The 12,449-nt window shown below is 37.0% G+C and overlaps 1 protein-coding gene and 1 pseudogene across 1 annotated transcript; one reads left to right on the forward strand and one right to left on the reverse strand.

The window, feature by feature from the left end:
• Positions 1–305: 305 nt before the first annotated feature.
• LOC137712080 (uncharacterized) lies at positions 306–1,078 on the forward strand. Its single transcript, XM_068451226.2, has 2 exons — positions 306–617; positions 758–1,078. Exons 1-2 carry the CDS (start codon positions 455–457, stop codon positions 988–990), a joined length of 396 nt encoding a protein of 131 aa, XP_068307327.2. The 5' UTR covers positions 306–454; the 3' UTR covers positions 991–1,078.
• A 7,728-nt stretch (positions 1,079–8,806) lies between these two features.
• LOC148691430 (uncharacterized) lies at positions 8,807–9,805 on the reverse strand (annotated as a pseudogene).
• Positions 9,806–12,449: the final 2,644 nt, after the last annotated feature.

A 12,449-nucleotide genomic window follows, 5' to 3' on the forward strand; every position in this document is an offset into this window, starting at 1 on the left:
GCAGGTTTGTTACTTGTTGCCAATTAACGTTAGCACTTAAAGGCAGAGGATAAATACAGGCAGAAAATAAAAAAAACAATTAACTATTAACAACACTTAATTAATTCAAGTCTTAACCAATGAAATCAGTTAAGCCGTCTTTTTTTTACTGGGTCTTACAATTTTAGGCACATTCCTCATTAGCATGGTTAATGTCATGTTTTCTTGTATACATCGTCGATGCTAAACCGCTTTATTTTTCTCTTTCTCTCTCACTATATATAATACAATCTCCCACCAACTTTCATTCCTCACCAGTTTCTTATTTTTCTCTTTTTTTGTAATTGTTTTACTATGAATTTCTTGGGTTTTTTCCATATCCTTGTTGATACAAAAAAAAGCTCATGATAGTGTTTGGTCCAAATTAGACATTTTGATTCTAGAGAGAGAGAGAGAGAGAGAGAGAGAGAGAGAGATGGAGAACTCTATTGGTGTAGGGTTCATGGCTGTTTTTGCTGTATCTGGAAGCGTGGTTGTTCTTGCCCATCAACTCCACAAACGGCTTCTCTCCGATTTCATGAAGAATATTGAATCTGAACTTGGTGGTTTTCTCTCCCCCCACAAAAGATTGGCAGCTGGTAAGTCAACCTTCACTAATTTTCTCGTCCTCGTATTTTGTTTCCAGATAATTTTAGCAATGCCTTATGAACTTCTGCTCGCGTCACCTTTCGCACGAACCGAAAGTCTTAATTATATATTTTTATTTTTGGGTACTTAGGAGGATCTGAGAAAGTGCAAACCAAGAAGAGTGTTAGGTTTGCAGAGGATGTTGTGGAACCATCATCAAATAACAAAGAGTACCGCAAGAGGAGGTCCGGTAATAATACAAAGCAGGCTAAAGAGGGTTCTGGGAATCATAAAATGGAGGACAACAGCATGCCACTCAATAGGCAAGCTCTTTACAAAGGGATCATTGAATCTAAGGCCCTCAAGGGCACACATGTTTTTTAATATATAATCGTTGTTGGTTTCGAGTCGTGTTAACTTGCATATTTTCATTTTGTAAATTAAGAGTTCTTTTGTATAAATTGATTTTTTTTTTCTCTTTTTTTTTGGTCGAAACCTTTTTTTTTTTTGTATGAATTGCATTTTTTTTCTCTTTAATCCCTCTCTAAAAAAACAATAAAAGGTGATGAAGAAGTTACGGGGAGGTCAAATGTAAATATTTTCTCTGTACTCATCATTTAATTTTTATATGATGATGAAATTATGAGACGAAATTGTATACCTTCTGCTGTACTAATAAAGACTTTCTCAAGATTTTGTGATCCATAGATTTAGTTCCATGGATGCGAAAAGTCTTTTAGGTAATGTGGGAGATGGAAGAACAAACATTCTTTGTTTGAATAAAACTGTAATTTGGTTGTTCACTAGTTGACCAAAGCCTAGGAATTGTCAAAGATGATTCCATAGAAAGACTGGCACGTACTGCAGGACTCAGTCTTTGCTTGTATTTGTACTGTGTTATGTTTCTGGATCTCGTACATAAAATGATAGAAATAATACAGTCTGCCTGCATTTTTTGTTTTTTTTAAACTTTAACGTCCCCGGTGATTTCGTAGTTTGATTTTGTTTTATAACCGTATGCTTCAAATAGGAGCAGTGTTCTCTTATTTTCTTCAGACTAAATTTGGGTTGCACATTATAATATTTTCACACGTTAACAAATAGTATGGTACGAGAACACTTTCGTTGATATGATAATGTGCATAGAAAGACCATAAATTTAGGAAAACAATTTTTCTTAAACATAATAAAATGCATGAATTGATCATCTTCACGATTACACATATTTGGAAATGTAAAATAAAAAACTTATTGCACACACTATAATAACAGGAAAATACAACAAAAATTCAAAGGATGATACATGCATTCACATTACCAATGGGGATGGATAGGAATCTTTGTTTTCTCTCTTCAATTTTCTTATTTGGGTAGATTATTGTTTTGGACTCTATGGAAATCTTCAATGGAGAGGGATTCAAAAACTAAAAAATTGTCTGATTTGTGCAAAAGTTCAACTACAATGGAAGGTTGGGCTATAATTTTGTGAAACCCACCAAACCATTATTTGGCCAAAAGAGCTGGCTAGCTAAGGGCTAGTTTGGTATTGTTATGCTTTGAAAAAAAACTGCTTCTGCTGTGCCGTGAGAATAAGCAGCAGAGTGCTTGGTAAACTTTTCTGTAAAAGTGCTTTTGAAAAAAAAAAAAAAACAAAAAACAAAAAAAAAAAAAAGCGATCTTATAGTGTTTGATAAACTTTTATGTAAAACAAATGTGAAAAAGCTGGTTTTTCAAAGCTGGGTTTTGCAGCTTTGTGTTTTTGGTTTTTTTTCACCCAAAACTGTGAAAAAAAGAGTTGAAGTTGAATGTTTACCAAACATAAAAAAGCTCCCACCTTTTTTTAATAGCCATTTTTTTCAGAATCACCTCAGTACCAAATTAGGGCTAAGTCCAGCCTCCCTCCCAACCCGTCTTCTAGGGCCCAACTCATCTGCTTCAATAAATTATTCAAATTCAATGGCTAAATTTCAAAGCATCCAACGGCTAGGCTTGGAACAACAGGGTAGAGGTCATGAACGTGTGAGTTATTTGGCTTCAATTAAATAGAACTCGTCTGGATACTTTCTTTACCTACAAATTGAATTAGTCTCCTAGCATAATTTGATTTGGAAAGACCAAGGCCGAAGACCTACCTACCAGAGACAGTAATTTGATATTTATTTTTCTCATTTTGTTTCATTTGCTTTCAAAGTACTATACACTAAGAGTTGATTTTTATTGGAATTGACTAATAAATTTAAAAGTAATAAATTATTGAGGGGTTATATTTAGTTGTTGAAGATGGTATATGAATATAGCCTAACAGTTTTATAATATTTATTTTAAAATAATTTATTGCAAGACTATAATTCTGAACGAGACTATATTTAGTCTCCTCGGTTAGAGGTTACCTAAGAATAAGTTAAATAGCCCCTAATTCTATATAGTCTAGGCCTCTAGGGCCTCCTCCTTTGGTTTAGAGGATTAGATTGTAATTAACAACCCACTATATTCATGGTATCTTGAAAGAATACACAAAAAATTGTCCAACTTGAAAACGGAAGATGAAGTACTAAATAAGAAAACTTATTCTTTCAATATACCTTGAATACGGAGGGTTAAAACTCTGTGAATTTAACTCGAAACTCAAATCGAGTCGGAAGGACCATGAAAATCCTCTTGTTCTTGATTGTGATAAAATAAAAAGAGTGGGTTTTACAATCTTGATCTCGTTGAACTAGTTCTGCAATCAACTAGTTTTTTGCAAACACAAGATGCACAGCTACAATTACAAGTTGAATTAACCACTCCATGCCTATACGTGTTCCTTGAGTTGTTTAACTCCTCGCTAGGCCATCTCTAAATCCCTAATACCACAGGGACAGTAGAATTGTTAACATCTTGTTGGGAGGAGGCAATGTTAACATTTTTTCTCTTGGAATTTTTAGTGTTGGGTAAAATTGCCAAGGCCCAAAAACATGTGACTCGTCTTCCCTTTTCTGCAGCCCAATGTTAGTGGGTACTATGACAGAATGGTTGCACGTTTCTAAGAGATTTTTCAGCCAAAAACATTTTTATCAAGGAGTTTTCAGTTATTTTAAAATCTATTAAAATATAATTCGACTTTTGAAAAATGTAGATTTCTTTTTCCAATACCGCATTTAATAATGACAAAATTGCATAAATTAGCTAGACGTAAAGGTAATTTATCTTATTAATTAGTAAAAATGTAATACTAGAATCTACAGGAATAGATTTTTTAACTTTATATATATGATTGTTTCATTTAAACGGCTTGCGCCGCTGATTTGTCTAATTTTCCTGTTTTGTCCTTAGAATAAAGTCGCAAAGTCATATCGTTGCTCCTATTTATACCTTATCATGTGGGGGCATTAAGAGCAATAAAGTTGGCTTAGAAGTAGAGAGATCTGAGTAAGAAAACACATATCAATCATGACTAGGAAGAAGATGAGACTCGCTTGGATAGTGAATGACAGAGCAAAAAAACCACATTAGAATAGAGAAAGGCAAGCTTGTTGAAGAAAATGAGTGAGCTCACCATCTTGTGTGCTGGTAATGGCTTTACCATTGTTTACGGCACAGACGACGACGAGCTGACTGCATGGCCATCAGACCCAATTGTGGAAGAAAAGCTCGCAAGATTCTAGAAACTAGATCGATACAAGAAGATTACAAATCAAAGGCTTACCTTAAGGACAGGGCTCGTCTTTGACTGCCCTCTTCTGAAGGTAAGTTTCGTGGTTTGTCATCTTCTTTTTCTGCTCCACTTCTGGTATTTCAAAGAATCTTGCAATCAGTTCTTCCACACCGTTGGCTCGTTGTTGTCTTGGTCGTGGACGATGGCAAAGCCATTCAGTTCGCAGAAGGTGGTTAGCTCCCCCATTTTCCTTCCCAAGTTTGCCTTCCTCTTTCTAAAGTAAGCTTTCCTAGCCCTATCATTTTCTACCATGCACGTTTCACCTTCTTCTTAGTCATGGTTGACGTTAATGTTTTCTAGTTGGTATGACTATTTTTTCTCTAGGCTTAAAGTATATCATGCTCTAAAACATACCCAACCTAGGGGTATTTATATATTTAGGATTATAGAGATAAGACTTACTGTTCTTTTTCTTTTTTTTTAGAAGAAACGATAGCGGTTTTATTTAAAATATTAAGAATGCATACAATCATGCATCAAGGAGAGCATCCAGAAGTAAATTCATAAGCTCCTCAAACTAGCAACTTGTAAAATTAGACAAAATGGCCAACTTGAACATTCTATATATGCGCTGCATCATAGATGGATTGGTGAACATGGCAAACTTTGGACTTGTCAAATCCTCGCATGCGAGTTTTAATATCATCAATCAGTAAATCAATGGCAGAATTACCACTATGTAAACTGCCTATAACTTGGACTACTAGTGGCGCATCATACTCCAATATAACAAGTTGCCAATTTTTCTGTGTAGCCAACTCAAGCCCTTCTCGAACAGCGAGAATCTCAACCGTGTTGGGGCTAGTCACGTGAGGTACTTTGCGAGCGAAACCTCGAGCATGGCCACCGGCTTCGTTGGGAACACCACACCGACGCCCCAATAATTTGTAGACGAACGAAAAGAGCCATCCACATTAATCGTGATCTAACGCACTGGGGGAGGGAGCTAACGAGAAGGAGGCTGCACAGTTTTTTTTTAAAGCAACAATCGTAGAATTCCATTGATAAAAAGCCAATTACAAGAGGGGCGGAGTCCAGCCAAACAAGCCACCTATTTACAATCAGAGGAAAGCAAGTCTAAAATAAGGTCAAGTGGCTCTTCAAACCACGAACAGGAACTACTATCCATGCGAAGGGCGGAACGGGCAAGGAGATGAGCAACACCTTTACCTTGGCAACGGGTATGGGAAACAGAAGCTCCAGTGATCCTGAGAAGGGCATCCTTAGAATCTTCGATGATATGACCCTTATTGGACATGTCCGAAGAATTCCAGAGGAGCGCTTCCACAATCTGGAGAGAATCACACTCAAGAATTATATCATTAAAACCCCTTTCCATCACCAAGAACAAGCCCTCACGAGCAGCCACCGCTTCCACCTGAATGGGGGAGAAAACAAGTTTATATGGGTTTTGGTCCAATCTTGGACCACCAATGATTTTCAACGCCTAATTCTTGTTAACAATGTTCTAAAAATCGACCTAGGGATAGCCACCTCCACGATGGGCAGCTAACTGCAAAATGTATCAAACAACTCAAGAAGGGATACATAAAAGGAGACAACACTACACATATTGTGCCGAAGTTCTTGTTCTCTCATCAACAACAAGAACATTAGTACATTGAAGTCGAGCAAATTTGTTCTTAGGACAACCTGATCAACCCTTTTACAAAGTCACTGCCGAAGTCTACTTTTCAAAAACTTGTTCAAAGAAATGGTAGGTGTATACCTTCTAAGTTGTAACATTATTAGTTATCTTTAGAATTATGTCAAACTCAGGAGGAGTATCCTGAAGTATACTAACTTAGCCTTAATGTACTCTCTTTTCTACGATTACGAACATTTTTCCCTTTGGGTTTCTACTACTTAACTAGGTTTAACGAGGCATCCATCTTGGGCTGCTCATACCTTTTTCGTGGGCATTTAAATTGGCTTTGCCTTACATCACATTTTTCCTTGGACTATGGGTTTTTGCCTCATGTTGGGTTTTACCATACCTGGGTTTTGTAAGACTCATTTTCATATGCAAGTTCCATATTCGAGACTAGCGTGTTCCTAGATCAATGCCGATGAGTCGACTTCATCAGTTTTGCCAAACCTGATGTTGCATCTACTTGAATATTAACACATTCAAGGGAGAGTGTTATAAATATTATCTAATTGTGATTATGTAAATCCTTGATAGATCATTCCAAAAACCCGCAACCTTTTAGTATCATTTTAAATTGGTCTCAACATTTTTATACATTCTAAACAAGTACCAAACCTTGTGAAAATGTCACATCTGTTAAGCCCAACTAAAAATATTTTAAATTAATTAGGACTTACTTTGTCTCCAAAATCAATAGAAAGTCATGGAAGCATAGCCTCCACCAACTAACAGTCGCCACCACCCCCATCAGGCCATCACCTCTAAATTCAACGCAAAACCACCAACTCTACCCTACAACTCAAGCTGCAAACATCGAGAAGAAGGTCATGGAGGTTGTTGAAATGGTATGGACTGCCATGATACAGGCACCACCATCTTCACTGCCAATAAAGAAGAACTGGAAACTTTACGAGTTGAGAATCGATGAATGAGGAAATCACATATACAAAAACATGCTCCTTGAAACCCAATTTGAATTCTTAACCCTCTTCTTCTTAGGAGATTGCCCTTCTAATGTATTTCTATTTGGGTCCATTTTTCAATTCAATTCAATACTCATCTGATCATTAGGCTCTATATTATATAAGCTATATTTGAAATTTAGATTTTGAGCCAACTACTATTAATGTTGACCATGATATACCCATTTGATGGGTTTTGATATAATCTATGTTTAAAAAATTAATTGCAGATTAACGAATCTAACATTTTCAATAAGTTAGATATTTGTTTGAAATGTTTAAAAAAGTTGCAACTAATAAAAGGTTGAAGAGTTTTAAGTACTTAATCCTAAATTATATAATATAAGATATTTCCGGGATTGTGTTTGAAAGAGTGGATTAATGATTAACTAATTGAAGGATTAGTAAAGCTCTAAACGGAGCTTCTCCTTGGTGTGACGTTGATTTTGATCAATTTAAGGTTCTAAGTAACGAATAATCACAGGAGAATCATATCCGACATAGATTCCCATCCTTAGCTGAGGTCCTATTTTTGTACGTAAGGGTGGCGAGATCGGCACATATGCGATATGTCAGGTTTGTATCCGGTAACCAATTGAAGGGCACTAAATGGTTATGTAGCAACAGGGCTTAGGCGAACCAACTTTAATGCGTGCAATATTGCATGTCCCCAAGCAGCGATTGAAAGCTTGGTACGTATGACCAACGATCGAGTAATCATTTGTAAGCGCTTAATGAAAGCCTCTGCCAAGCCGTTCTGGGTGTGAACATGAGGTACGGGATGTTCAACTTCAACCTTAACCGACATGCAATAGTCATCAAAAGTTTTAGGTATGAATTCTCCAGCATTATCCAATCGAATAGATTTGATCGGATAATCAGGGTGGTGAGCCCTAAGCTTGATAACCTAAGCCAACAGTTTGGAGAAAGCAACGTTCCTTGTGGACAACAAGCACACGTGTGACCAACTTGTGGAAACGTCAACCAAAACCATAAGTATTTAAACGGTCCGCATGAAGGGTGAATATGGGAGGATTCGAACGAATCTTGTCATAAGAAGGCTTAGTAATAATCTTTCCCATGGAACATGTTTGACATGCAATTCCTTGGATCAAACCTAAACATCAGGTTAGTGGATGCCTGGGTGATGATTTGAGGATTCGGTGCATCGCTATTCATCCAGGATATCCCAAACGATCATGCCAAAGTGTAATTTTGTGCACGGTCCCAATAGTAGGGCCGGTCACATAGTGGCGTTCTATGGGGCATATGGTCGTAGTATACAGACCACTCGGGATACGCTTCATCTTCTCTAGAATACACTTATGGCCATATTCGTAGGAAGTTATGCATAGAAATTCAACTCTGTTTTCTACGTGGGTTTCAGCATTGTAATTATTATCTCCAATGTCCATGAAACTTAACAACATTCTTCCGGAACGTGGAGAATATAGTGCCTCAGCAATGGTCAAGATTGTACCATTGGACAACATTATATGTGCCTTACCGTATCCTTCTATCAGGTTGGATGAGCCTAAAAGGGTGGTCAGATGTGTATTCTTAGGTATGAAGTTAGTGAAATAGATGCGTTCACACAAAACAGTGTGTGTGGTTGCACTATCTGCCAAACAACTAACTTCCCCACTAGTTATACCTAGAACAAAAAATTAATTTGAATCGGTCACATGCATAAAAGTTCTAAAAACGAATATCAATTCAAAATAATTCATTTATTCAAGGATGGTAATTAATGAAAACTTAATATCCAAAAACAATTCACCAACAAATAAAACAAACATAAAGGAAAATTGTTCAAAAATCAACAAAAAAAAACAAAGGGGGGGTTCGGCCACTAGATGGAATTCAACCCCATTATGCAATTTTAACTAACTAAAATTGTTTATGTCTAAGATTTTCCATAAGGGTGGTATCCTCTTGAAATTCAGAAACCTTCATCTTTGTAGTCTCCGGTTCGTCCACTTGCACGAAGTTTAATTCAAACTTTTTACGATAAGAATGATATTCATCTACAACCTTTTTGGGAGCTCGGCAAACACAGGACCAATGGTCCTTTGAACCACAACGATAGCACATGTCCGCATCCATGGTTTCAATTGCTTTACCCTTATTCTTGAAGATCGGGGCCTTGGGAGTGAGGTTTGAGCGCTTATGGGCTTTGTTTCCTCCCTTGGATGGGCCTTGACTTTGTTGACCTTGGTGGGATGGCTTTTGGCCGCCCCTACCACGCCTCTTTTGGCGTTTTGGGTGCTAATTTGTGCTATAATGTGCTTCAGGCATAATAATCACCCCAATAGATCGAGCTTGATGATTCTTCATCAACAATTGGTTTTGCTTTTCAGCAATAAGTAAAACAAAGATCAAATCCGAGAACTTAGCGAACTTCTAAGCTCTATATTGTTGCTGCAGGACAATTTTAGAAGCAGAGAAGGTCGAATAGGTCTTCTCCAGGAGATCTTCTTCGGTCAAAGTTTCGTTACAAAACTTGAGAAGTGATTGGATTCGACAAGCTTCAGAATTATATTCATTCACAGACTTAAATTCTTTGAAGCTCAAATGTTGCCAATTATGTCTTGTTTCAGGTAAGAATATGTCATTTTGATGATCAAAACGATCAACCAAAGCGACCCATAGTGCACGTGGATCCTCTTCAGCGAGGTATTCAGTTTGCAAGGCGTCATAGATATGTCTTCAGATGAAGATCATAGCAGTGGCTTTTTCAGCTTTGCCAACAGGATTGTCCGTCTCTTCTTCAATGACGGGACGCAAGTTCTTTGCAGTGAGGTGGAGTTTCACATCTTGGACCTACTTGAGATAGTTCCTTCTAGAGATTTCCAAAGCGGTGAAGTCGAGTTTGTTCAAATTCAACATGTTCCTATCACAAAATAGATGGACAAGATTTGGTGAATGTAATGGAGAAAAATCAATTCATTCACATAGGAGTAGAACATACAAGTTCTAATTGACATGTATTGGTTTAATTTTGCATGAAAAAACTTCGGGTTTTCATGGGTGATGTTTTTAAAGAAAACTTTAGGTTTTCATACAAGGCATGTTTATAAGAAACTTTAGGTTTCAAAATAATTATAAACTTCAGGTTCATATGTTCCTGCAGGCAAACACAAATATATACACAAAAAGATGCAACAAAAATATGCAAACAGAACTTCGGGTCTATAGTTATAATTGAATTAAGTATTTGGACTTTGGACCAAAATTTAAAGTGTGGGTGAAAAAAAAAAAATATAAAACCCAAATTGTCTGGGGGCTGAGCAAATTTGGTCTATGTGACTTAGGCCCAAAAATTAGGCTGGGGTTTCTCAGGTGCAGGCTTCAAGCCCACGGGGAGGAGATGGACAAAATGGGCCGCATCAGGCGAGCCCCAAAAAAAATCCACACAGCTTGCTGCAGGCAGGCCCAAGAATTTTTTGATTTTTGTTTTTTTTCACAAGCTGATCAGGCCCTAATATTAATATTAGGATGCAGGCCTAATATAGTAGACCGGCTGCATACAAGGAGCCGGGCCCAAAATGGTGGCCCAAACGGGGGCCGGATCATGTGTGATGCGATACAGGGGAACACAGATGCTCCAGCAAAGCTAGGATCTGGTGTGGCACACAACGCCAGGACACCATGGCCCCTCGGGCCGGTGTTGGGTCGAGCCAAGGATTGGGCTACATAATGCGAGCCCTGTTCTTTAAAAAAATTCTTTTTTTTTTTGTAGGTCGAGAAGGTCAACCCAAAGATTTGGGGCTTAGGGTTTCAACAAAAAATAAAAACACCCCAGCCGAAGCTGGGTGCAGTCATCGAGGACGAAGGCCAGTGCCGTCGTTGCAAGCAGTCGTGTTTTGGGAAAAATTTCTCGGTGCAAGGTCATAGGTTCGATGGCAAGCAAGTTCTGGGGGATCGAGAAAGTACCTCGACATCGGGGGAAAAAAACCTAAGAAATTCAACTGGAATTTCAATGCTGTCGAATCAAAATTAAGATACCATGTCGGATTTGGTCAGAAAATTGCACGGCAAAGCCGTGGTCTTGCTTCAGGCGATGTGGATTTTCTGGGTTTGGATGCTATGGGCGTCGGGTTTCAAAGGAGCTTGATGCTTCATGCTTGCTCGGGGTCACGAGGTTCGAAGAACCCAAGCGGTATTTTTTATTTTTTATTTTTTATTTTTCAATTATGAAATTCAATTATATGCATATTCAAATCAATAATATTTTAATGCAAGTACAGATATTTGATGCAATTCATGACAAATATCAAATTTACATAATTTAACAATTATGAATATAATGCATACACAATTTATGTAGAATCTAAAATTCGAAAAGCGTAAAGTTGGGTCATGCATTATGGTGAATGCTCATGTTATCATGGCTGAAAAAATATCGAGATAAAATCTGTTGTTTTGAAATAACCTGATTGCGTGATGATATGGATGAACTGGTTGATGCAAAAAATACTTCAACGTCAGATTCCTAAGCCTAGAGGTATGAGCATGCTGATAACATGTTGTAGCCTATTTTATCTGACAAAGGGAATAGGGCCGGCGGCAAGGGTAGAGAAATTGAGATAGATGTATTTGTAGAATTGTAGGGGAATGTGTGTTATCCTTCCCACATAGTGTCTTTATTTATAGTAGTAAAAATGAGAGAATATATTCCTTCATTCTCAAGGAATACAAGTTGTAATTGAAAATGATAACTAGAATCAAATCTAATCTAAAATTTACACAATCACACTTAAACTTGGAAAGTTTACAACACTTGAAGTATTTTTAAAACTCAATATCAATTTTATAAAAAACTTTCAATTATTTTAAAAACATTTCCAAACGAGTTTTAAATAACTAACATAACTATGGTTGGATGGTGACACATTACAGATACCCTAATCGTGATAAGGGTATCTATTCCCATTCCCACTCATAGAAACGGCTGAAATTCCACGGCATCAGATTATGTACGCGGAGCAGAGTTTGCTTTGTTGATTTCATTAATCCATAAATGTGATTAATAATTATAATTGTGTGTTTTTTTTGTGTTGGATTGGTTTTAGAGATCAATCAAATCATACCAACAACGCATACACATTATGGAGATATTTGGCGTACGGAATTAAATAAAATTACGTACACATTCAAATAAGAAGTTAATTGAACGATAACTTTGGTGATGATAAATTAACGTAACATATCATATTATTTGACAATAGAACACTTATATCATGTGTGTTCTTGAGCACAACTACAAAGTTTAGCTGCTAAATATTTGACATGGTTAAGGTGTCTCCAATCTCATTCTCTTTTAGTTTAGTATTCCCGTTATTTTTATAGAAGACAAATGAATGCCTTTTAGTCAAGTTAAACATTAAATTTGTATGCAAGTAGCCCTCAACTACCATGGTGGAGAGAGGCGTGGTTCTTGCACCATAGCGTGGGTATTTTTTCGGCTCGTTAAAATATTATTTAATCTAACAAATCTATCTTTTGATCACAAACATAAAAAAAAGAAGGT

This window comes from Pyrus communis, chromosome 14, assembly GCF_041283825.1.
Source record: "Pyrus communis isolate YQ-2024b chromosome 14, ASM4128382v1, whole genome shotgun sequence".
Lineage (NCBI taxonomy): Eukaryota > Viridiplantae > Streptophyta > Magnoliopsida > Rosales > Rosaceae > Pyrus > Pyrus communis.